The sequence below is a fragment of the Salarias fasciatus genome, chromosome 22, assembly GCF_902148845.1.
Source record: "Salarias fasciatus chromosome 22, fSalaFa1.1, whole genome shotgun sequence".
Lineage (NCBI taxonomy): Eukaryota > Metazoa > Chordata > Actinopteri > Blenniiformes > Blenniidae > Salarias > Salarias fasciatus.
The window spans coordinates 25,744,858-25,772,021 of NC_043765.1; the positions used below are offsets into that span (position 1 = coordinate 25,744,858).

General features: G+C 46.6%; 1 protein-coding gene across 1 annotated transcript in view; it reads right to left on the reverse strand.

Moving 5' to 3' along the window:
* LOC115409260 (receptor-type tyrosine-protein phosphatase U-like) overlaps positions 1-27,164 on the reverse strand; it is a 227,756-nt gene that overhangs the window by 75,674 nt on the left and 124,918 nt on the right. The window contains 5 exon segments of the mRNA XM_030120350.1: positions 3,806-3,859; positions 3,862-4,098; positions 11,588-11,759; positions 16,044-16,159; positions 26,974-27,055. Of these exon segments, the coding sequence (XP_029976210.1) occupies positions 3,806-3,859; positions 3,862-4,098; positions 11,588-11,759; positions 16,044-16,159; positions 26,974-27,055 (661 nt within the window).

A 27,164-nucleotide genomic window follows, 5' to 3' on the forward strand; every position in this document is an offset into this window, starting at 1 on the left:
AATTCATGGAACGCACCCAGAAAGCAGATTTTAGAGCAGGCGATACCTGATCACGTCTGCTCGGATTAAAGACACCGGCTGAAGAGAGACGCCTGCTGTGAACCAATCACACTGGCCGCTTGTTGTTGCTCTTTCATTGGTTGGCTTTGAATTCTTCTTTGTTCGGTCATTCAAATCACTGAGCGTTAAAATAACAGGGTGTCACACTGACGTCCTTTTGAAGAGAGACGGAACATAAGCATGCACATCAATCCATTCATCGTATATACCCGATTTATGAAGAGAAAGGACCAAGCTAAGGCCCCTTACACATGTTTTCAAGTCAAACTGTCAAACTTCTGTTGAGTTTTGGGCGTTTCTTTACAAGACGACGAGCCACTGAAAACTAATATTTCTTCTAATTCCACAATACAATGCTGGAGTTCATGATCTTCCTGTCCCATTCATGCTGAGATTGGACATTTGCACCTTCGCCTACTGGAGGGAAACAAAAAGCAAACATCCAGGTCCTCCGTTCAGGACTTGACCTGCGGCCTCGGCGCCGTCGCTCGCCCCCAACAGCGTCCCCGTGGGACTGAAATCCTTTGCTCCGCCGGGTATGAAATGTCCGAAAAGAAAAAGGCCCGTCTTGCTAAAAGGAGCGGCTCTGGGTGACACGTCAGGAAGACAAACTCCTCCCGAGCCGGGCGTCACGCGGCCCGCCGCTGTCTGCCGCGCTCTCCCGGGGAGGGGAGGCGCCTCGGATCAGAGCGATGGGAGCCGACAGGAGGTGGGCGAGCGGAAGACAGTGAGGAGAGCGGATCAAAGAGGCTGGCAGGTGACGGGGACGTCACGCTGTCAGGACGACGGCAGCGGCGGGGCGTCTGCTCTCACGCAGATGAGCGGCGCCGCGGCGAAAACGCAAATGAGAGGCAACCGGGGGGGGGGGGACCCTGCCCTCAGCGGCAACGAGGTGAAATCAGAAAAACCGTGCTTGGACTCTTAAACTCTAATTAAAACCTTTCCCCATCCTCATATAAATGTGCGTCTTCATCGCGGAGAATCCAGGAGGATGAATGCAAATCATCAGGAAACGCGGCTTTTCTGTTCTGGGTGGCCGCCGGCGAAATACAAGCTGTTAGGCGAGGCGTCACAACAGTCTGACGCGGCGGCTCAGAACCCGGGCGAATATCTGAGCATCAGAGCGAGAACAGGCTCCCGGAACGTGCTCGTCTGTTTCTGCAAACTGCCTCTTGTTTTCCCGCCTGACTCACGGCGCCGCATCAGAAGTCACGTGTCACGGTTACAGTTCCGCGTCCTCCGGCGGTTCTCTGACTGTGACGAGGGCTGACAACGCAATCCAGTGATGAGCCCCCAAAAATAGCAGGAAAGTTGGCGGAATTGTTCTTCCAGTTCACTGTTCCAACATTTTTAGAAAAGTTTAGTTCATTTTTTCCTTCTGGATTTGTGTTTGGTAAATGGCGGCAAAGTTAGAAATCCAAGGGTTCATCAAAGACTGAGGAAGTCGTCTTCTTGGATGAATGATTGTATTTAAGACTTAGTTTTTACTGATGCTTTACCAAACAGAAGAAGGCCTTTTGAGAGAAAATACACCAAGGCCTGATTAGTACTGGGCGAATCCAAGGACAGTTTTTTGTGAAGTTAACAGTAGGATGTCTGTAGTGTTCATTGTAAAAGCGTGTTGTATTTAAACAGCTTCTCCAGTCCGATCATCGTATTGTCGCCCTGGTGGGTTTGTCCACCCTCTGCCCTATAAAGTCGGAGTTCCACCCAGGACAACATGGCTCCACAACAACATGGCTTTCCACCTTAAACGGGTAAGTAGCCAGATAATTGGGCTAATAAAAGACGGTTCTGTTACTCAATTCTCATTTTTAATGCTGACTTTTATTTCGTTTAATTGTAAATTTTAGGTTATTATTATTATATATATTTTTTATTTATCTAAAAGGCCTATGCTATTTAATTTAGTTCTTTGTTTTTGCATGGATGTTGCGCAGCGCAATGGACCCGACAGCACAATTAAGCTTCATTTAATTTGAGCAGATAATGTGAGAAAATGTTCGGCCAAAAACTGTGAGCTTATCTGCAGAGATTATAGATATAAATAAATAACATGCTTTAGCCCGTTTGTTAGAAGAGGGTTTGGTTCTGGTCATTTGAACTATACTTCATTTGTTTGATGTTTAGAGTCACCGACACTTTGTTCCAGTCTGTGTTTCAGTGTGTAGGAAAAAAAAAAAGTGTTGCTTTACCTGCCTGCGCTGTTTTTTTTTTTTTCATTAGACAACATTCTGCTGTAGCCTATATTCAAATGATTCTAAAAAAAAAAAAAAGAGAAGAAAAGATGATACATTCGACGATCGGCAGGATCGGACGAATCAGATTCGACTAAGTAAATTCTTAGTCGGGGACACCTCTACTGTTAATACTCTCTTGTTTTCTTTAGTGATCTCTATCTGGAGTGAAAACTTTGACACCCATCACGCAGTGAGCAGAGTAGATTTCGCCTCAGTGTGTCAGGGAGCGTGTGGGCGTCGCTTGTTACCTCCGTCGGAGGTCATGGAATCACGTCGGTTTGTTGGTTTGTTAGCAAGATTATGGAAAAAGTAATGGACGGATTGCAATGAAACTCTGTGGAAAGATGGGTCTTGGGCTAACTTGGAATCCATTACATTTTGGAGATGATCCGGATCACTGTCTGGATCCAGGAATTTTTTTAAAGGACTCTTTATCATTGAGCGATAGGGAGTGCTTCACATAGTTGGGCAGGACGGCCGACAGGGGGCCTGTGCGGCATGCGCCCGCCGCGCCGCATGCATAATGTTATTTATGTGCTCCGATGTGCGCCTCGCCGGGCCAGTGCTGATTGTTGCTTGAGCGTTGCAGCACGTAGTGGGATAAGGAACCTGTGAGTTGTGGGCGTTCAACGGCGTTAGCATTCGGCTAGCGGTGCTAATGGCGGCCCGAACCTGTTTGTTGCTATTGCTCGGTGACTTACAACGTTGGCAGCGGCGTGGTGCATGGTGTCCATCTGTTTTCAAGTGTTGCGCTTCAAAGATGACAGTTCATATTCACTTTATGAGCACGTGACACTTTGTTTACGTTTCAGAAGACTCGTGGATGCCGGGCTCAAACTGCGCATGCCCAGAAGGTGCAAGGCATTCTGGGAAATGTAGTTTTTGATTGATTTCAGCCATCTTTGTTGCAAGCTTTCTTTGCTTGAATAATGATTCCATTCAAGTAATTGTACTGTGATGGTTTATTTTTTATTGTATTTCAGGTTTATGACCTGTGGTCATTTTGGTTTAATAAACAAAAACAAAAGAGAAAAACGAGTCATAATATAGTGCGCATCCTGTTATATATGGTGTTCTTATTGTTGCTGGTCACCGATTTGACCTGTGGCGGAGGTCTGCGCTCTCTGAGTGCCAGATTCTAGTTTGGCCAGTTTTAGTTTCTCCTAAATTTTCCTTCTTATTTTTTTCTCACCAGTCGACTCCATCAAAGAAGCACGGCTTGCTGGAAGCCTCCATGACCTCGGACCTGCTCTTTCTCGAAAAGCAGGGAGTAATTGTGTTGGAAAGAGGTGTCGTGCATTCACATGCAAATTCTGCCGGGCTGCGGTCAAGAAAAGATGCAATATTTTTATTCAATTATTCAAGCCTCCTGAAACGTTCCCAACTTCTGAATGCAGTTCTGTGATGTAAATGCAGACCAAACGCTGCCGGGTTCTGAACTCTTGATCACAGACTAATTACGAGCGACTCAGCTATTTGTGTAAGCGGCGACAGTCTGGACTCACCTGCGCACTTGGTCCTGCTGACGAGCGGCGGTCCGGGCGCGCCGGTGCCCCCGTCCCCGGCCGGGTGAGCAGCACGCTGATGCGGTACTCGGTGTCGGGCTCCAGGTGCCACACCTTGTAGGTGAGCGAGCTGACGCCGTGGGTCTCCGTCCACATGGACTGGCTGGCGCGGTACTGGATCTCCCGGCGGATGACCGGGCCGTCCCCGACGATGGAGTTGGTGTTGAGCTGGATGATCAGGTAGGTGGGGCCGGCCCGCAGGAGCTGGGGGGGCGCGATCGGCGTCGGGGGCACTGGGGGGGGCGGGGAGGAGAAACGGTTAAAACCCGGTCAAAAACAAAAGAAACCAGACCGCAGGCCACGCCGTCACGCTTCTGCGAACGTCACCAAGGATCCGTGTTTGTAGTAATCGCTGAGAGTCAAGGCTCCCGTTTTCACTCCGTCTCAAACAAACAGACCGACCGCAGACTGAGGTTATTAACTGGGAGGCGTGTGGAGCGGCGAGCGGCGAGCGGCACCAGCTGGTCGCCGTCCCTCGTCTGCAGGTTTCCTTTCAGCCGGTGCAAGAACACCTTCCAGACAGAATAGATAAAATAAAGACCTCAGAGCTTATCGGCGCGCCGCTGTTTTCAGATCTTGCCCCGTGGCGTCTTTAGCACCAATTTGCCAAAGACGATCTGGTACAAATTAACTCAGTGGGATTTCTCCCAATAAACTAATGAATAGGTAATCCTCTGGTAAAAAAAAAATAAGAGCAAAATAATATAACAAATTGAAATAAAGTAGACTGGCTAATTCATTTACTCTTTTAAAAAAGCTCTTTAACTTGGCTGGACTGATACAAAACAAGAAAAATGAAAGAAAGTTGAGTTTTCTATTTGGAGCCTGACAACCAGCACAAAAAGCCCGACTGGTGCTTGTAATTCGACACCAGTCTCATCATAACAGAATGGAATCGAGATTTAGTTGAAATAAAGTCCGAGCACATTGATAATATTTAATCAGAAAACCAAATATTAATTTTTTTAGTTGCTTAAACTGTGTGCCATGTGCCTATAATACAAACTGCTCTACTCAAAATCATTGACGGAATTTAACTGTCAGTAAAATATATTTGACTTAAAATACCCGAGTTGCTTCACTTAACCTCGTTGCTCCCAAGAGGAGTAAGAGGAGATCTTGGGCTAATTTGGTGATTTACCGCTAATCTGACGCAGTTTGACACAGTTCCTGTTGCTCTGATCGGTTCAAGTTCAGTTTTTTTTCGAGCCTTGTTCCAAGATGGCGGTCGTCTCGTCACGCAGTCCTGGGTTTTCCTGAGCATGAGCTCGATCCACTTCCCTCTGAGTATTTGGTGTTTCCTCCTTTCCTGGTTGGTCATCTTAAACACAGATTACCAAACGCCAGTGCAGTCACCGGCGATTCCCGTCCTCGCCGAGGCGCTCCGGGATGCGGCCGCCTGCTCGGCCGTCGTGTGCGACACGCCGGCGAGGTGAGTGAACTCCTCGGGAGGGTTTGTCGATCTGACCGCCGTTGTTTATTCAGCCCGGCGACCTCTGTCCTCTTCTGATTGATCTTGGTTGTGCGGAGGCATCCAGACGGGAAGTCTCCTCTTGTGAGACCACTTCTTCTTTTTCAGTCCTTCAACACACCGGCGTGAGTCAAGAGACGTACAAAAGACCCCCTTAAAAATTACAATACTACTAAATGTCCCTTCAAAACGTCGTCGCCCTTGAAAAACATTGACGAGACAGTTTCCATTTCCATCAGAAAAGGCGAGCAAAGGAGAAGTCAAGGAGTTCTGTCACGGAGTTTCTCATTTTTCCCCCCCATGTTTTACACTTTCAATAACATTATTTCTGCTCCGCCAGAGCATTGAGTCATAAAAACCTTTTAATCACGTCAGGACGGGGCGAGCGTCAGCCAGAGCGACGGCGCGAGAGACGCTCCCGAGCGCTGAGAAATCTTCATTTTCACCCTAATGACGCTGAATAAGCGCTTATTTGCATGAATAATTGCATTACTAATTCCGTCCTCCCCGCGCATAAAAAAAAAAAAAAAAAAAAGCCCTGATGGATAACGTGACCCTATCGAGCAGATTAATTCCTGGCATGCGGCTGCGGGCGTGCGCGGGCGCGTGCGCGGGCGGAGGCTGGTTGATTGATATATTGCACGGCGAACACACCTGCCTGCGGCGCTGTTTACGGCGTGATTTACGGAGACATGAAGCGGGAGACGGCGTCTCACTGGGAGGATCCCACATCCTTAAAGACAGATTTATTTGCTTTTCCTTCCCCGGTGCGACGGCGTTGACGTTTCCGCCCCGCCTGGTTCCAACCAGACGCTGAATTATTAAAAAAAAGCCTCGCCAATTAGCAGCTTCTTCCGTTCATTGAGAAAGGAGAGACCTGACAGCAGCTATTAAATTAAAAACTGAACTGATATTTTCTTCACCTTTTAATCTTTTGGCTGATGTTTTCAGTTGGATGCTGTGTGACTTTTTAATTAAGATAAATATATATATTTGAAGTGTTTTTAATCACAATTTTTTTTCCCCCAATCATTTTCATGAATTTAGCAGTTGTTTAAACGTTTCAGCTCAGGGGCCACGCTCAGTCCAATTCCATCTCGAGTGAGTCGGACTGGTGAAACGGTGCCTTATAATAACCTTTAAATTCAGAATTTTAAGCGTTTCTTAGTTGTAGAGCAGAGAATATGTGATGGAAATGTTGGTATTTTCACAACTAACACCAGAAATGAGGACAGTCTCCTCAAAAAAGCTACATTTAATGAAGCTTTCTTTTGCAAAATACAGTAAAATATCTTAAAAGCTTCACTTTTATTATGCGTATTTTTAAAAACTCCCTGTGACAGCACGACTTTCGGGATGATGCCGTTTTGGACCAGTTTTGGGCCACAGGCCTGATTTTTGACACACCTGATTTCAAGTGGAAACATTATTTGTGCCTTTTTTCATGGGAGAATAGAAAGCTGTGAACATTTAAGCTCCTTTAAACCGTATTTCTTCGTCATTTTGGTCCTACTGCTGATCAGTTTTAACCATTTACGCAAAAATGAACGTTTGCAATAAGTTGTGTTTTTTGAGTAGCTCCAAAGTTTTTCATTTTCACCAGTAAATTATTATCAAACAACACAAAACTGCCAACATTTTAACTGGAAAACAAACAATAAAACAGTCACTTTACGAGACTAGAAAGTGATGATGGTGATTAATTCATTGCAAAAAACCAATAATTAATTAGTTTTTGTCCCACTGCTGAAATATGAACACGGCACAAAGCGCTGGAGACAAAAATAAAGTACAGTCAGAAACCTCATTGACATTTCAGCTCAATAAATAATGGAGAACGCAGCGTGGAAACACTTGTCAGCAGTAACAGGAACAATGATGCAATGCGGCTCTTTATTTATTCATTCTGATGTTATCGGACGTTTTGTGGAGCGCGGATTCCTGGAGGCGCCGATTGGTGAGAGAAAAGGTGAATTTCTGGGCAAACGCATCCATTTAAATATGATTTTCATCACGACATCGTGCAGACATCCTTGCTCTGTGCCAATACCGATACCTGGACCGGGCATCGGGTCTGGTACTGCTTGGAAAAAGAGCTTCTCTCTTTTTGTGGAAACCTCGAAATACCCCCCCTGACCGCCTGCTTCATGTCTAAACCTGGAGATGCTCAGCAGGAACAGGACAGAAGATCTTCAGCTCCAAATACAGAGAGAAGGTCAGGCAAGCCTTATCAGTGGCTTAAAAACAAATAATGAAACTTCAAGACGCCTGTGAAGGCTGCGAGGCGGCCAGAACCGGAGAAACGCACCCGCGTTCTCCCGAGAATGCTTTAAAGATGTGGTCTGAGCAGTTTCTGTAACGTGTTTTGTTTGCAGACTGTGGGGAAGCAGCCGGACGGAGAGCAGGGGAAGCAGACTGCTGAGGGCAGGATCGTAATCCTTCATTTTCGGGTCCAATTACCGAGGTTCGTCGACCTCTTGCAGCAGGTGCTGCGGCGGACGGCGCTTCGCTTTAGGAAACACGGCCCGGGGGACACGACGAGACCAGTAATACCTGGAAATTACAACCTTCGGCTCTAATGTAGCCGTTTGTAAATGGACACCAAAACATAACCCGGCCAGGAGCCGCTGGGCTCAGCGTCTGAGAGACCGATGATCTGCTGGAACCAGCTGCACAGTTCCCAGGGACGGTGAGAAGATTAGCAATTCTCTGGGACACGGAGGTCAGAGGGGAATGGACAGACTGGACGGAGACGACAGAAACAATTCAGACCACCCACGGATGCAGAACAGCATCTGTGAGCTTTTCCAGCAGCTGATGAAGAGCAGAGGGTGTCCAGCTGTCAGCCAAGGACTGAACTCTGACTGCAGTCCACACAGGACCACCAGAACTGGACTGGACGAGGTCTGAGGAGTCTAGAACCGGACCAGAGAAGAGACTGAGGAACCTGATTAAATGTTGAGAATCGTTTCTTGAGTCTCACCTGAGCAGAGGAAATCCAGACAGTCAGTCGCGTCTTTTAATCAGCAGTTGATTTCATTTTGTTTCCCTTCAAAACGCAGGAAATCTAAAATTCACTCAACGAGCGCGACACGCGAGGCTCAGACTCAGTCCGGCTGCAGCTGCAGCTCGCCGTCCGGGACGAGCCGAGCTGCTTCCAAACTCATTAACCCGAGCCGCCGTGTTCCCGCCGACAGCTCGCCGGCTCCGCTCGTGTTTGAGGATACGCAGGTCAAAGACAGCAAGTTAGCCAAGACATCAAAGTCTTCTTTCTTTATTTATTTTTTTCCCTCTTTGATGCGGCAGCTTCAAACCCGCCGTGCAGACATAACAGAGAGGAGATGGTCGACAGCAGAGAGTTCTGGATTATTGATGGCGTTCCCGGTGTTTTTATTGATGTTTCTCTGTATTGTCTGAGCGAAACGTGTGTAGCTGACGGCTTCCATTTCCTTCTGGATTAATCGACCGCTGTTTCTTCTGCCGCCCCGGCGGGAGGGGAGGGGGGTGCGGACGGATCCGGTCCGGTCCTCCCGTTAATTTCTCCTCTCCGGCACGCCCGTGTTTCACTGAAGCTGTAAATTCATTAACCGCCCACCCGCCCGGCCGGGACGACTCCCGTCCGCGGTCAGCGTGGGGCTTTTCCCAGCATCGGCAGGTCGTCCCTGGGCAGCGAGCGCCGGAGCTCCTCCTGATCTACAGGGACCAGATCACTCAGATTGCTCACTGTCAGCAGGTCCTCACGTCCTCCTGGATCCTCTGCTGTGCTTTTTTTCTTAATATCTTGCTTTATTTTTAGGATTTTGATGTAATTATTTTGTATTTCTTTGTCTTTGTTGAAGCAAACTGAGTAAGTGAATTATTAGATAACCTGTTAGACGACCTGCACCCCTACAGATAAACTTTGTTGGGAATAAGATTGTGGAAGAGCAGTCTAAAAGTGTAAAGAAATCAGAAATTTAGCACATTTAAACCCTTTTTTTAATCCTATAAATCATGAAATTGTTGATGATTTCTAAGAATCTCAGCTAAAAAATGAACTCTTTAAATCCATCCTTTATCTGGTCCTCTTTGTGTGAAATACCTGAGGTGCAGCTTTGCGTTTTCGCTTCAGAAAACTATTCCACTGATGTGGCAACATGTTGGAAACTGAAGAAATTCTGAAAAATGTGTAGTTTTTCTTTTCCCGTTGGGCCAGTCACTTTTAAGTGAACTGTTTTCATGCAATCAAGCCAGCGATGTCGGGTAAGCACACAGGGAACTGAACTGAACTGGAGCCGCTCTAAACCGTCTTCCTCCGTCATTTCAGTCCACTCCATATCTTCAAATTAACTGTCTCCACGTGGAATCCAGCTGACGGCGGAGTGCTGCTGAATTTTAAGACTGAACAGCGCAGCGTGTGCAGAATGGTGTTCAGAATCAATGTTTCGGAGCAGCTCTGTTTTCCCCGTTTCCATGGAGACGGACTTGGAGGAAATTCCCCAAAACTCTAATGGCTCCTTGGGTGTCCGACACTGAAAATGGACTCGCAAAACTTTTCATTTTCGCCTCAAAACACAGTCATGTAAACTGAAACAGCATCAATAAGTGACAGATGAAGGGCTAATCAGTAAAAAACAGGGTGGAAGATGTTCATGATTGGGTTATTTTAGTTTTACTGCTCACATGGAAGCAGTAATGAGGTCCATAATGGATTCTTTTGACCGTTAATTTCACTCCAGGCGGCACTGTGAATGGATGGATCGCTCTCGTTCTTGCACATCCGCATCCGTCGGCGTTGACGGCGTGCTGTTGGGCGTTCGGTATCTCAAAGAGCCGCTGATACGCTGAAACAACACCCTGCAGCTTCCTCCTGCATTACAGATGCTGTTTTACAGCTTTTCCTGGGCCTGTTTTGGTTGGCGAGCGCCTCCAGAGCCGTCTCTCTCACCACGGCTGAGCTTCCTGACACGCATCGGACACCGACACCCGGCTCGCCAATCTGCATATCAACACGTTGCAGCCGTGGTCACGGTGGAGGCGAGCAGAGAGCCTGACTCAGTGCTGTGGTTTACGGAAGCCGTGTTGCCAAGCCCGACCTGTGACCGACTCCTACACGTCTGCACACATCCAACGATTCCAAACTGGCTTCAGGTAAAACCAAAATGCCAAGATTTATTCTGAAAAGCTCTTCATCTTCTCTCTTTACAATTCATTTTTTTACATTGATCGGCTCTCTAACAAGTAAAAGACAATATTTGTATCTTGACATGAGCTGCATGAATTCGTGTATTCTCATGTTCTCTGTAGTTTTGCTTTAGTCTTTTTAGGAAAGCAGGATTTTTGCACCATACCTTTTGACGCGTTTTAACGGTTTTCTTCCATTTTCATCAATCTGAAGGTGGACAAGGTGTTACATGATAATCAGATCATGGACTGGGACCCGCCACCAGAATTTGGCTGAAGAACGAAACATCTTGAAGGTAGAGTATGCCGCAAAAACCTACAAGACTCAGCTTCCATATAACTCACGTCTCAATACGAAAGGACACGTCTTTCAATTTGACACCAGCCTCATTCTCATGCTATACTGATGTGCTACAGAGCTACTTATGATGTACTCAAGGTTAACGTGACGCTGTCTGCACCCATCAAACATATTGACGAGTTCTAGCTCACAAATCGAAGCTCGTCTGGGAAAAATTAAAACTCTTCCCGATCTCCACTGTTGTGTAATTTGACGCCAGCTTCATCTGGTTATTGAGAAATGTCAGAGTGGCCATCATGTCCAAGTCAATGAATTTTGACCCAAGAACTCCATTTCTTCAAACAGAACTAGCACACATAATTTGTAATTTGACTCCAGACTCATCAGCTTGTTTATGGATGTCTCGTAGTTACTCACCATGATTTACTCAAGGTTAACGTGATGCTGTCTGCATATATCTAACATGAGCTCTTACTCACAAATCAAAGCTTGTCTGCAACAACTTCAAACTGTATTTAAGAATGGGTAATTTGACACCAGCTTCATCTGATTTCTGAGACTTTGGCATCATGCAGTCTGCATAAAATAAACTTCCAAGACTGGAAGATCGGTCTGTCTCCAAGGAAGTCCATTTTTTCTAATAGGTGAGTTTGAAGATAGCATATTTCTTGTAATTTGACACCAGACTCACCATTTTTGAAAAGAACAGAAATGAAGGTGTGTTGAACACAAAGATACTAAAAGTGTATGTCACCGCCCTCCCTCAACCGCGGAGCGCCCGGCTTACCTCTGACGATGAGCTCCCCGAAGTTGGACACGGTGGCGCCCCTGGTGGACGAGGTGATGCAGCGGTAGAGGTCCTGCTCGCCGCGCTGCGCCTCCACCTGGAACGTCGCCATCAGCCGCTTGTGGCTCAGCCGGGACAGCAGGGGCGCGTCCAGCACCACGCCGTTCCTCCGCTAGCCCGGGCGAGACAGAGACGACACAGAGGGGGGGAAATCAGCCGCGAGGGCCCGGAATTAGCAACGCGGCGAGGGCCGCAGAACAAATACGTGATAAATGTCAGCGGAAACAACGGCGCACTGGCGCAGCGTGAGGCCGGTGACGAGGGGACGGGGCGAGCACCCGGGGTTGTTGTTGCTGTTTCCGCCGCCGGGTCTCGAGCCGACACTTTCTCATCTTGCTAATGTGATAGCGCCGCAGGCTCGCCGGCGATTGGCCGAAGCGCCGGGACGGGAAATCAGAGGCCGGCGCGGCGCGGCAGCGAGTCGTTCCAGGTGCGGCTCGCAATATATGCAGCTCTCTCACACATAAGCAGATTATTATGTAAGCTGTCGCCTGCTCTGGCTTTTCACGGGTAAGTGGGTTTGACATTCGCATGTTTGCATTGGTTTGGGGAGGATAGGCGAGAAATGTGCTGAGCCGCTGCGAGAAAATATGAATTTTGATCTGCGGGAGGAGGGAGCCGCCGCCTGAAGCTGCAGTCTGCAGCTCATTTCGACTTTAGTGTTGGTGTCAATATAACCTGTAATCTGTAGGAAGATGGGGGGAAAAAAAAGAGAAAAACATTTACTCCTTTTGAATGGGATGTTGGTTACCGGCTCCAAAGAAGTGGAGACAGGAGCAAAGAAATATATACGTATATATCCCCGCAAATATTTAGGTCAATCGGCAGCAGAGTGGGAGAGAGTCTTTCAGAAATGAAAAGAGCACAGATTTCCAATTCTCTGAGAGGCTGTGGAAGCATCGACTCGAGAGTAACGACTGCCAGTCGCTCACTTCGCCGCTTCGGACGCTAATTCACACTCAGAAAAGGTAAATCGTCTGAGTATGCACAGCTGCTCCACGAGTGCGAGGAAAGAAAAACTGTTGTCGCAGAAGTAGCTTTGCTTTTGTATCCTTGCTGCAGTTTTACTGACAAAAAGCAGGGATCAGTTTCCGGCAGATGAGAGCGCCGTCCGCATGAATTCAGCGCCGTGTTCCGAAGGAATCCAGAAGGTTTTTACCCTTAAAGCATCGGAGAGATAAAGCCTTGTACCTGACACGGGAAAGGTTAGATTTGATGAATTCACTCTTAAGTCTGCGGTTTTCCACTCTCACTCTGCACTTTAATCACGCTGTGTTCAGTTGTTGACACGGCGTTGGGCTAAAGGGTATTTTTGGGGTATGTATGTTTCTCTAGCTCCATATTTCCAAACATCAATACCAGGAAAACATTGGCGCCGTCAAAGTGGAGCACATAGGCCCAGATCTTACCATCAAACCTTCTCCTGAGATACTTTCCATGTTGTGTCTTGACTGTGCATGATATCACCCTTAAAACCCTTAACCCCATGGGGCCTCTGGCTATTTCGCATGACGCATGGTACACGTGCGTAAAAGTTGATGTTTTCATGATTTATTACTTACAGAACTTTCTTGCGACCTTGCAAATGCGGGAGATAGTTATCTTACTGCTCTGATTGGTCCACCTACTTTGGCGCGGTACTGTTTATTATCTGAACACCATCGCAAGATGGCAGAACTACGCGCCGAAAGCCTGAAATGTCCTGATTTTAAGGGAAAAAAATAAGTTTCTATCTTGTACGGTGCGAAAACTACACTTAAAGGTGCTGTAGGCAGGATTTTGCTAGTCAATGCTAATTTTTCTGTGTTTTCTTTGGATTAAATGTTAGAGCATCCATTGATAATCCTTTAGGAGTGGAGCATAACTGCACTACCGCGAGGGCGCAGCGTTTCCATCTGTCTCTGTTCTGAGCTGAAAAGGAATCTTGACAGCTCCAGGTATCTTTGACCAATCAGAAGAGCCCGAGGCTCTAACCGTGATTGGTCGAGGGGCGTTCGTCACACGTTCTTGTGGGAGGGGCTTAACTTGCGTAAGGGCGTGATGTCAGAGAAAACAGGACAGGATTGGCTGTGCTGGGTTTCAAATCGCCATCTTAGATGGGTCAAATCGCCATCTTGCTTAGGTAACCCTAAGCAAGATGGCGGAGATGCTGAATCCTGCCTACAGCACCTTTAATTAAATAAAACTTTGTCTCTGGCGCCGTGGACGACGACGGCGACCCTGGAGAGTTAAAATGCACGCAAAGCGCCATCAAGCTGTGTGAGCGTGCAATCCAGCCCCCTGTTTCAGATGTTTCCCTCCTCCAACACATTCTGCAGAGCTTTAATGACGAGCAGATCACAGGAATCAGGTGTGTTGGAAGAAGGAAACATCTAAAACATGCTGGCCTGACGACCAGAACTGAGAAACACTGCATTAACTAATGTTGTGCATGTTGAACTTCTGGGGCTGCCATAGTGCAGACGGACACAAGGCATCGTGGGTATCGTAGTTGATGTTCAGAATCATCTTTCATCGGACAGCAGATTCTGAACTATCCAGTAAAAGTCCAGCAATCACATCTGCATATAGATAACTATTCAAATGTTTTTGGTTTCTTTGCTTCCTCCTCAAAACGAAAATACACCCTTCATAACAGTGAACCAAATCCATGCAGACGCAGTTCCAGGTTCTGGACTCCGAACACGTTGCTGTTAGCAGATCAAACCGAGCTATGAAGGCTGCGGTTTGCGACGGCAGAGAGGAAGAAGATGCTAATTGATGAAGAAACGTTATGCTAAGAATTTGTCTGGACTGCTTAAGAGGAAGGGGAGAGTGAGAGAGAGGAAGTTCCAGACTGGAGGAGAGAGGACCTTTCCCATCGCCGGCGAGATCAAAGGGAAGGCGGCAATTAGCCGCCTCGGCGCTGATGATCAAACAGGCTTTGAACAGCAACAAATGCAGGAACAGAAGGTAGTAATAGTTTGTGATACGAATCTATTTTCCACTTTTTTCCTCTCAAAAACTGGAGGGGGAGGAGGAGGAGGAGGAGGATGGGAGTGAAGGAGGCTGGGAAGTTCACTTCATCAAGCCGCCAAATTACGCGAGACAAGCCTCGTATTGTTTGCGTTTTTGACGCCATCAACAAATTCTGAGAGCGATAAGAATATAAAAATGGCTCTTTTCACATGCCGATGATCTTCAAAGACTTCGATTCAGAGAAGAGAGAACGAGGGAGTGGAGGGGGAGGAGGGGGGGTGAAGTAATATTGAGTGGAAACACGAGGCCCGGATCACCCGGTATGCAGACGTCTCATTTGCAGAAGGAAGAAAAAAAAATAAATAAAATAAGAAGGCGTCTTCTCCGAGCTGCCGTCATTTCAAAAGCACTTAGATGTGCAGGCTTCAAGGCCGGCAGAGGAGTCGAGGCATTCAAAAACCGGATTTCTGAAGACTAATATTAGCTCATATTCAAACTAGGAAAAAACTATTTTCAGTTGATGCATGAGAGGAGAGACTTTAGGGGGCTTTAGTCAACTAAAATGCCACAATAAAAAAAAAAACACACACAAAAGCAAAAACCCTGAAAAGGCTCATCTCACTGCAACAATGCGACCATTAAAAGACGGAACTCGTCTAACAACCTCACTGCATTATTCATGAGGAGGAAACCTGGTCTGTGCTTTGAGCCCTGCAGCTTGAAATGTCTTCACCGCCGCCGTCAGTGGAGACGATTCCAAGGTCAGAGGTCACCAGGTGGGCTCTTTTGGGGGATTTTGACCCCAGTCAGACCTCCAGACCTCTGGCCAGTGGCGGATCTTTGTGGTCAGTGGAGGAACTTCAGCAGCGCTGAAACATGGGAGGGTGCAGTGAGGATTCAGACCTGAGTCTTGACAGCACTTCCACTGTGTTCACAGAGAGTTTTTCTTTCAGGTGGAACTTGTTGGTGCAGCAAGGCTTGACTGTGACTGCCGAAGAAATAAAGAAAATACCACTGATCCCCTCGACGACTGCTTCTCTGCATTTGAGCCATCCGCTGACCCATCAGCAGTGGGATTCGAACCTGAAGTCAGCTCCTATAAACCCCCAACCTGAAGCCAGCAATTCTCAGAAGAGGAGAAACATTTTTCTCTGATGTGGTTATTTGTTAAAAAAAACACCCTTACCTTTCAGTTTGGAGCTAGAACTTTGGTTTTGGGCTGCGATAAAAGACAGTTCAGAGTTCTACAGTGTGAGGCTGGTCAGACATGTTGTATTAAGATGCTTTCATTTTGAAAAAAACCATACAAACTGAAAACTGAAAAAAAAAAGACTCAATGCTCGTCCGTCCAGCCGCCACGCATGGAAACACAACCACTGTAGCTAAACTAGCTAAAAGCCCGACTGGAAAGACGAGGAGTGAGGCGGGGCTCGCTCACCTCCAGCAGGAAGGGCTCCGCCTCCGACACCTTCCCCGTGGCCACGCACTGGAAGGAGGCGTTCTGGCCGGCGTTCACCTCCACCTCGCCCAGCCGAGAGAAGTGAGGCACCTTGTCTGTGGAAAACACACACACACACACACACACACACACGGTGAGGAAAGAGGCACATCTGCAGCGCAGTGTTGCTGTATAAATATATCAAACACACAGATGTTGCTTGTAATTTATTCAGAGCGCCGTATGCTAACGGCGCGCCGCGGCCGAGCAAACGCCAAACGCCGCTGCGTTGTGCGAACGCAGCGCTGACGTTCTTCCAAACCAGCAATTAAATGTCGACTTTAAATATCTCAGATCCTTCCAGCGTTCTGTCACGGAGCCACGTTTAGCTTTGTTTCATGTTATTAAAGTTTCCTTTTTTAACCGTTTGGAGATTCACAGCTTGGAGATTCTGCAGCCACCTGGTTTAGTTTCACTTGGCCTCATTTTAGCCTCGTTCAAACGTCAGTGTTCAGTGTTCAGGACCGCTGCCTGAATGGACTCAACATAACATTTGTACATGCTAATTAGCATGTAGCATGGCTACGTTTCAACATTGTTTTTTGCATTTTCATTCATGAAGAGTTCCGTGTATTAAAAACGATGCAGTTAGCACGCCAGGCCACTAGTTGGCACTGTTTGTGTCATGAAGCCATCGCTGTTGTTGTTGATCAACCTGGGCATGTGCAGCAGCAGCAGCAGCAGCAGCAGCAGCAGCAGCAGCGTTTCAGAAAAGCTGCGTTGTTTCCTCTTTTCAAAAAGCGCCAAATGGTTTGTTTTCTACTGAAGGCTGGGAAATAGGAATTATCATCGAGGCGCTACATGTCAAATCGCAGCACCTTCCTGCGAGCAAACAGGACAGGAGCTGAACTAAGAAAAAAACGGCATCTTTTCTCATCTCTTTTCATTTTTTTGAATGATGTTTTCATTGAAACAGCGACACGGCAGGACCTCGTGCCTCTGCAGTGCGTCGACCTTGTTTTGCCACGCCGTGCTTTACCGTTTCACATTCAACTTATGTGACAGAAAATTGAAGAGAAATCAAATTAAACATGCTCACAGTTTGCACCACTTGGATAAGCGGCCTCATAACAGACTGAAAAGCTTCTATAAATGGAGATTTTTTTGTTGTAAATTACACCCACTTAGATATACAAACTCGTTTTGTTTATACAGCAGAAAACAGTTTGCTTAATGAACCCCCCCTCTGCCGCTGTGACAGATGAGAAATACTTTTCAATCCCACTCTAATAACGCAATACGTATATTTCGGCACAATACGGCGATATGCAAATGAGCTAAAATGCAAAACGGGGCTAATTCCACTGAATGACTCTTCCCGAATGCCGTTTGTGTGTTTAAATAAAGGCGCATAAGCAATGCGACTGTTTGAAACGTACGTGCAACGTGTTTTTAATGCCACTCTACGAAAAGAGCAGCGCTTTTTATTTGTTTACTGCGATGCATGCGGCGCCATATGGCCGCCCAGTAAACTGGCAACACGTCCACGTTGTCATCATTTAAAGTAATGCGCCCATATTTTCAGGTCATTTCTCGAAGACACCCCGAGGAGCTTTCGGTGAGCAAACACAATCACATGTAAATTTTCCCCAAACAAACTCTCTCCTGCTGGTAAAGATCCCGTTTTATGCACCAGACTTAAAGTTTCACCTGTCTCCTGTGCAGTTTTAAAACAAACCCAGAGGAAACAGTGAAAATTAAGCGCTTGTAACCTGGAGAAGTGTGTGTGTGTGTGTGTGTGAGAGACGCAGTGACGGAGGAGTCTGCTGCCAGAACGACAAACGTAAAGCGGTGCAATAATGTTCCTTTAGATTGGGTTGCGTGATTTTCTGTGAACGTGAAAGTTGAGAAATTTTTGGGAGTATTTCATATTACAGCGAGTGTCGTCAACCTTCCGTGGCGCTTCTCATACAGTCTGGAGCCATTACTGAGCAGAATTGTTCAAATGCAACATGTTGAAAGAACAGAGGGGGGGCTGCTTCATTGTGCTGCGGCGGAATCGTCAAAGAAGCGCTGGCAGCGGCTCGTCTCGCGGAGCCAGCTCTTTATTCCGAAACGCCAGTCATCAATTACACCACGCTGCTGCTTCTCTTCCATGGAACCTTCAGGAGGAACCATTATGTAAAAGTCCTCAATAAAATCAAAGATTCACCCTCCTGCGTCAACAGAAACAAGGCTCCGTCTGGAAAAGGTGTAGTTTTGGTGGGTTTGTTTCAGGAAAGTTTCACGTTTACAAGGCAACATTTTGGGAAAAAAAAAAAAGTCAGCAAAATAAAACAAGACGAAATGTCAGGGTTTGGGTCGACTAATACCTTTCGTCTTAGTCTTCGTCAAATAAAACTAACGCCGCTTCGATCACAGGAAAAGTGATCCACAGCTGAAATCTAGTTAACATTTGTAAAATTCACCATAATCTACAAGAGTGGCGTCCGATCAGAAGCCTTCAAAATAAAAGCCATGTACAGTTTCTCAGGTGTTTTCTAGATTCTATAAAGTGTCTTTTATTGTTTTCCTTCCATTTGTACCGGTCCGGTCTCCGGAGTCCCTCTGAGGGGGTCCCGGACCCTGATCTACAGGAGTCCTCTTCTTCTCTTTGCCACAAGTCTTCACGATTATCAACTCTCCCTTTCGGAAGCACGTACCGATTTCAAAATGCCGCCTCTAATGTTATTTTCACACGGCTACAGCAATAATTCAGCAGGTGCCTTCAGACGGAAACAAAAAAGCCATCTTCATACATTTCTGAGAAGTGTTTTTCCTCTGTTTTCCTCCGGGCCGGCTCTCTGCCTGTCAGTGCTATTGATTTGTATTTCTGACTTGGATCTGCTGCTACTTTGTGGCCAGATGGCTCATTTTCAGCTCTGCGCTGATCAATAAACAAACAGCAGGGAACAATCAAAGAGGCTCCAGACTGTACACTGCTTGACCACTTTATTAGGAACAAGCCGCGCGACGTGAGCCCAGCCTGCGTCGAGTCTTATCTTCCTGTCGACGCTGTCAGGAAGGTAATAGCGGCGCTGTTTATCGCCCAGGCGGCTGCAGTGGGCCGGGGCTCTTTGTGCTTGAGTGCATTATGCTGTTAAGTGCTTCTAATATAATCTGCCCCTCTCGTGTATGCTAATGAAGTGGTCAAAATGCCGGGAACACTTCTCAACGCCGCGAACGAGCCGCTTCCACTGAAACACCGGCAGGGTTTTGAGTGACGAATGAGCCCGGAAACGGTTTGAGTGGCGGAGAAAGACACGAAACAAGGAAGGCTGAACTTTTTTTGTTTTAGCTAATGCCACTCGATTAACCCCCTTGGAGATACTCCACATGAAGTCAAGGGTCTTGGTCAGACACCCAATGTGGGGATCGAACGCCTGATACTCCAACCCCACCTCTTTAACCCCTTGTCCACCACTTTCCACCATCCATCCAGTGCGACGGTTCAGAGCCTTGCTCAAGGACACTTTTACATGCGGACCGGGAGAGATAGGGAATCAAATCTGTAACCTTCTGTCTGACAGACGACCAGACCACTGCACCACCTCAGACACAGCTGAACCCTTTCAGGCAAATTGGCTAGAAAACCGACGGGCAGAATGACCATTAACGAGAAAAATAATCCGTCTTCTTGATTTGTCTTCCGTTGCCGAGGCCGGACGGAGACGACCCAAAGACCGCCAAGGCAGAGTCACGACGCCTTGATTCATTTCACGTCCATTCGTTTCCCACCGCGACACGTCCCAATAGGTGAAAAACACCCTGCAGTTAGCTTAATGCTTCAAGACAGGGCGTTTTAGCTGGAGAGCCATTCTGGAGTGCCGCTTGGCAAGTATGCTAATGCATTTCTGGGCTACATGTCAAGCTGCACCCTCATTACTCCAAGTCTTTAAGCATTCAGTCTTTAGCGGATAACTCTGACAAATGCGCTGGAATGTTAACGAACTTGTAACCCGACAACATTTGCAATGCATTAATGGCTGGCGTACGGGACGGGACGTCATTATTTATGGAAATTATGACAGAAGTGGTGCTAAAAATGGAAAGCTAATAGTTTAATTCTAAAAAAAACTTTTTTTCTATTGACATAACTCATGTTGGAAGCTTGCAATATGCCCAGTTTAGTTTCATGGTACACGCAGCACATTTAGGCTGCATTCAGCGAAAATGCAAAACTTTACTTGTGTTCTGGGCGTCTGTTTACACAGAGAGACTAATTTACGAAAGCAGCTCCCACAGGGCATGTCAGTTTTACAAAACATGATCTAGTTACACAATATAGGCTGTGTGAAAAAGCCATGGCAGAACTGGGTAAAGTTTATTGTTCCATAGCTGACAATTAAAGTTTGAATCTGCAATGTAACTGTTGCCAGCGTTTGGCTACGGGCTGACGCTGTTTTCTTTGCTGAAAATGCTGCTAATTAGCAAACAGAAGGGGATTATTTGGCTCTAATGCAGTTTTCCTCAATCCTGGGAATCTACCAGGCTGATTGTTTGACTTATCTCCAGACTCAATACCGCTAATTCAAATGAATGACGCGTTATCAGGCCGGAGCAGAGAGCGATAATGGTTCGAAACGCTGTTCAGCACAATGACGGGATGAAATGTTTATTAGACTCAAATTAGCACCTGATTTTCCCAACTGGTTGTTTTTGGCCTATTTTTTTTTTGTCAACCGAGTACAGCCAAACACCAAAAACACTGGCTTCATAATGGATAATGAAAAAGTGGTGAGTTGTTTTTACTTAATGTTTTAGCAGCTGTGAAACGGTTCAGTGGAGGATGTTTCAGTGAGCACACCAGCATCTGATTCTGCTCTCACAGATGCTCCACACAAACAGATTTTTTGGTTTTTTTAAACACTTTGCCTGAATAGTTGAGGAATGAGGTGAAAGCTGGCCCTAAACCGATCTATTCCCCATGGGATCAATACCTCACCATGGTGGAATATTACCGGCTTTACCACCGATCTGGAAGAGATGAGTCTGTCAAGGGTCAAGCCAACGCTCAGGATCGAGTAAGTTGAGTATCACTGCGGCCTGATGAGCCTAATGGGAGGAAGCAGCGCTACATCTTAATCTGGCGTTTTGTAGACAGGAGGACAGATTGTACTACAATTATCCCTCAAATTGGGGATGATTTTCAGTGTAAAAACCCAAAAACAATATAGAAAAACATTGCGATAACAATGCTCTGGAACCAAATAATGAGGGAATAATAACCACGGCGAGCAGATCCTGCTGCGGTGCAAAACAGGATTTGTTTACAGTGATGGACCGGAATAAATCTCTGGTTTCCACGGTAACCAGCGCCAACATCTGGGAGAATGAAGACTGCTCCTCGCATTTTTCTCTCTCCGTTCTCCCCCCCCCCCTTTCACGCTCCCTCCGCCCAGCGAGCGCGGCGAGGGCGGCCGGCTTCCTCGGGCGCGCCGCTGCCGACAACACGAGAACTAATCTCACGCGTACGGATTGTAAAGACAGCCGCCTTGACCCCGGATGAAAGAAGCGGCGCCAGCGTTCAGATGTCTTGCTCTGGTGCGGCTGCTTCCGTCTGGAGCGGGCAAACACCAAACTTTTAACTCATCAGGGAAAGGCAAACGTTCACAGCCCCAATTACCAGGAAGTCATTTGAGGATGAGGCGATTGCATTAATAGTTTCTGGGAAAAAGTAATTTGAAATCTAAAAGCTCGGCAGCGGGGATGTGTGACCTGTCAGGCCTTAATTAGTACCGTTAAACATAAATAGAAGCAAGGTAAATTGAGCCGGGAACATATTCCGACCGTCGGAGGCGTTGCTTCTTTGAATTAGTAATGCCGCCGTCTTACGGCCGATGCCGCGGAGATTGGTCTCGACTGGAACGCGTGTTTGGAATAAAGCGGCGGACTCCCGGGTAAAAACACAAATGTCAAACGAGGAGGGCTGCAAACTGAGTCGCGGTTGAATATTTCCTGAAGGGGCGAACCATTATTCTCGCTGCCTGTTGGGAAATCTATGCTAATGTTTACTTACATGTCTGTGTGGGCGAGTGTGTTTTCGAAAGGCCGGTGAGGCTGAGCGCTCGTCCGCCAACACCAGCAAATCCAGCCTTGATTTTTCTTTATTTTATTTTTTATTATTTGAGCTTGAGTCAACGTTTATGTTTGCGCTATGTGCTTAATGAGTCATGTGTTGATGATACACCCCTCGCCTTTAATGTGAGCGACGGTGAGGGTCCGAGTCCCGGCGTCTGCCCCCAGGCTCCAGCCGCATACTGAACAGGAACGGCCTAATGAAGAACCCGACACCTCCCCGACTGAACCGCACTCTCAGGCCAACCTCCAACCCAAGCCTGGATGTGAACCTCCGCTCATCAGGACTTAAACCTGCTCTCCACTGGACTCTCCCGTCTTCATCAGTTAAAAAAATCACCTCAACCCAAAACCTGCCACTGATTCCAGTATGACTTTAATTAAGTACCTTTATGATTTTTTTTGCATTGAGAAGTGAAATGTGAATTTTAAATTAAATAAATGAATCTTAACCCTAGCGTCAAAAAATAATAACCGAGGTGAAACGAGAATCATGGGAGATTCATGACATCATCCATAATGGCCGCCCATATGAATTTCACATTAGTGGCATTTCACCTCGGTTATTTTCCATTTAACTCTAACTTAAACCCGGGACAGAAATCTAACTTTAGCCTCAGTTCTACCTACTTTTGTTGTTTTAGCTATTTCTAGAAGGTTTTCAGCTGTTTTAGCCAGTTTAGCTAACTCAGCCATTGTTATTATTTTTACGGCTGTTGAATTTTTACCTGTCTGAGCAGGTCAAGGCCCTTTAGCTATTCTGGCCGTTTCACATCTTCCTTTCTTGTTGTGACCCTTTAAGTCAGAGGTGTCTGGTAAAATACTGCGATGGGAACTTTCTAAATTTGAAGTTTTTCTTTACTCGGTTACCACTGAAAATGACCATAATCTCAACATAAAGCCAATTGAAATGAAACATCCTGTTGTGAAAAACAGTGAAATGTCCAATGGGGCTGGTTTTTTGCCTTAAGCTACGTTCACACCGCCAAGTGCTGTCTGCGATTTTGCGTCAAAGACAAGTGAAAACAAATGGGAACGCGCGTTCCAGCTGCGATGAGACGCAACGCGTCGGACGCGGCGCGTCGTGCGGCGTGTCGGGGCGTTGGCGCTACGCGTCGCGATTTTGCGTCCGACGCTGAATTTGGGAAATCTGAACTTTGGCGCGTCGCGATTTTGCGGCAAACCAATCATAGAGCGTGTCCATGGTGACGTCGGCCAGGGAGCTGGAACCGGTCCGAAGAGAAGCACTACGACCATGGAGGAGCGTGTTAAGGCCCGTCCATGCTTCACATGTCCGCGTGGGTGCGCGTTGTGCGTTGGTCCGCGTGACGTAAAAATCGTCATGAATAGGGTCCGCTAGGGTCCGCGCGGACCGATCCGCGGACGTCCGCGCAGCAGCCACAATTTGAGACCGCGTTGCGCATTGCGCGCAGGTCGCGGAAGTGTGCGCCTGCGCCAGAGCGCCATAGCAAACAAAACATGACGGTAGAAGTGAAAGTAGACGGAGCTCCAGCCTGATGGCTCCACTTGAAGACACCGAAAGAGTGAAAAACTCGTGGAAAGAGAGAGAGAGACTGTCTGGAGGGAGGAGAAGGTCTGCAGACAGAAGTGAAAAAGTAACTAATCGCTCCGGCGCCGCCCCCGCGATTCAGAAACAGAAAAAAAAGGCTAAATTAACTTTAATACTTAAAGATAATGTACTGACAATGTATGTGCTTAATTTTCTCTAAATAATCCGTCATAAAGGAGCAGATAAACAGTCTGTAGAGCCGGAAAAGCTTCTCGAGGCTGCGTGGATCACCGCGCCTGCATGAGACGCGCACAGCTGAGCTCAAAATGTAGCATGGGAGAAAGCGCGTCCGCATCGGTGGTGCGCGGACCTTCCAAAGCGGACGCGGAAACGCGTACATGTGAAGCATGGACCAGCCTAATGGCCGTTTACGCTCGCCCAGAGCTCTGGGACAAAACTTCTTCATTTTACAGGGAGCCCCGCCTCCCCACCATACACGACGCGTCGCGTCTGGTGGGGAGGCGGCTTTTGGCCCCGCGTTGTTCAGCGTCGGACCTCAGAATTGACACACGTTCAGCTTCTCGCGTTGACGCGCTTTTGACGCAAAATCGCGTTCGGTGTGAATGTAGCTTTACATTTTCAGATTTAGGTGTTTTAAACCAGTACATTTCAGTACATTTCAGCAGTATAATTTTAAAAAACCAGGCCGTCTACGCTGAACGGAGCTCTCTGAAACCTCTCTCCTTTCTTTGACGCGCTCACACAGATCCGCCGTGTTGAGAAAGTCACATTGACTTTTTATCCAAATTAAACCTTCATCTTAGCGTGAATCCGTGGAACGTCTTCACACAGCGGTGGGTGACGGAGGGCAAACGCTAAACGCCGAGTCTGAAATAGGCTCTTGTTTTAGAAAAAAAAAAAAACAGCGACGTTGGAGGATCTGGACGCTGATATTTCATGAAAGGTTATTTTAGTTCCAGCGTCCCAGAGAGGATTCAATGATTTATAATACGTGGCCCGCCTGATTTTTTCAGCAGCACCAGAAAGGGATATCTGAATTTCATGAGCTCATAAATACCCGACATTACCATTCATTAACATTCTCCTCCATTTAAGCAGCCAAAAAGAAGAAGAAAAAAAAAATGATTTCATTTCCCCGCTGAAGACCAGGGCGGATTCCAACACTAAATATTAAATACTAAAAATACAGCATTTCTAAACAAGCGGACCGTTGTTGGTATCTTGGATTGAAACAGTTGATGGAAACTGTGGGTGAGGTAAACTGAAAAGGAATGCTAAAAATATACACTGTGCTAATGCTAACGCAGCACAAATGATCTGGTTTGTACATTAAACAAAACAAAAACAAATTTAAATACAGTTAACAGTCATCAATAAACTTTTTCTTGAAAGCACAACATCATCAACAAAGAAACATTGCTCCTAATAATATTCACTTAGCTGCAAAGAAACTGAATTATATTATATTAAAACATATACTCATTTAATTATTTCCCACTTTGAGATTTCTACACAAAAATAAATCCCTTCTGATAAATATGACCCTACACTGAGCCAAGTTCTGTTTTATCTCACAAAGCACAGATTATTCAATAATAACTGAAGTGTAACTTTACTGCCCTTTCATTATCAGCATAACTGTAATTTATTTTGGGCTAGGAGAGATACAAAATTATAATTATAATTACATAACTTATCTGTCAATTCTAATTATGTGTTAAAGTTAAAGTTTATTTCAAGTTAAATGAAGAAACTTTCCAGTTTTCAGAAACTAAAAGCGGTGCAGTTTTGCCATTATTTGTTTGCCACATGGAAAATAGTGAATTATACTTATGTCCGCCCAGCAGTGTCAAACCTGCCAGATGATACATCTTTGATTAACTCCTATCTCTTACAATACAGTCATGCTTTTCCTTCTCTTGATTTGATACTTGGAAAACAAGGCAATTATTTTGCACTATATAGACTAAAAAACATTGTTTAGTGACATTTAAGATATTTTATTGTTGTTTCTGGAGGTTTTCTGGCTACTACTTAAATTCTATATTTAACTTTGAGTAATTTCAAATATTTTTTTCAAATGATTTTGGCTGTTTTTTATTTTCAAAATTTTTGTAATGGTGAACTATTTTAATGATTATAACCATTTTAGCCACTTTATTCATCGTAACTCTTCAGAGAGGTCTTACCTAATCACCTGTTCACCTTTATATTGATCTAAAAAGAGCCAAGTTTTACCTGTTGCGCCTGAGTTTCAGCGACCGATGTGGACGACGGCGTGCAGGAAGCTAGCCTGTAGCTGGAGGCTACAGTCTGCTTCAGTGCACCCAAAGCTAAAACTCTCTAGGTTATTGCAAATCTACACGCTACATTGATTATTATTATCAGAAAATAAATGCTACCAATGAGTTTCAAGCGGTTTGAACCAACGTCTCTGCTCCCCCTAGTGTCATGGAGGTGAACTGCTTCACTTTTCAAAAATCAAAACGACTGGCATAAACCCAAAAGGTCTAATTGCACTATCGTCTTTTGATCCCTCTTGTGTTGGTTGAATTGAAGTTTCTGTCATTTCGGTTCCACGGCCTCGGGCTTGAAAGTCGTCCTGAGTCAGTGGCGTTTTTTTTTTTTTTTTTTTTTTTTTTATTATTTCTTTTTTCCGTGTTGACCTCTACTTCCTGGCAAGCCGATCGGATCACATTTATCTTTTGTCTGCGGCGCCCAGTCGAGCTAATCATCTCGCTAACGGCACCGCTGGGAAAGAAAAGGGCCCCGTCACCATGGGACCCGCATCTCCACTGAGCCGGCGTGCCCGAACGCCGGGGGGAGGCGCCACGGCGAGCTGAACCGAAAAGAACACCGTGTCTCGTAGCACACACACACACACACACACACACACACAATACTATCCCAAATATCCCTGTGATGTCAAAGAGGGGGGAAAAAAAAGGTCCTGGAGAGGATCAAAGTGCGACCACGAGCTGTCCTTTCCCCGCCTGTAACATCACATTAGCTTTAAGAGCGCCCGGCTGGGAGCGCGGCGATTAGAAGGAAAGGTCAGGCGTTCTGCCAGGACACAAAAGAAAAAGAAAGACGCCTCCCGCTGCGTTACTTCGGCTTTTCCAACGCACAGGTACGTGCTGCGGCTCCACCGCCCGGTCCGCCATCGCCTCCGGGAAGCCGCCGGTTCCCGGCTCCCAGTGTGCAGCCAGACACTTTCCCGCCGCTCGCTAAAGGTCAGCAGGTGGGGCTGCCGGTGAAACACGTCCAGCCGAGGGTACTTACAGCAGGGGTAATTGAGCAGCACGATGTCGTCCAAGGCGATGTAGCCCTGCCGCTCCTCGGAAACGGTCGCCTCGAAGATGACCTGCGAAGACAAGGGGTAAATGAAATGACTGCACGCCATTAGCCGCGGAGCGGCGCCTTGACTGGCAGAGGGGGAAATTAGAGGGATACGGACTCCCAGAAGTCTGTTC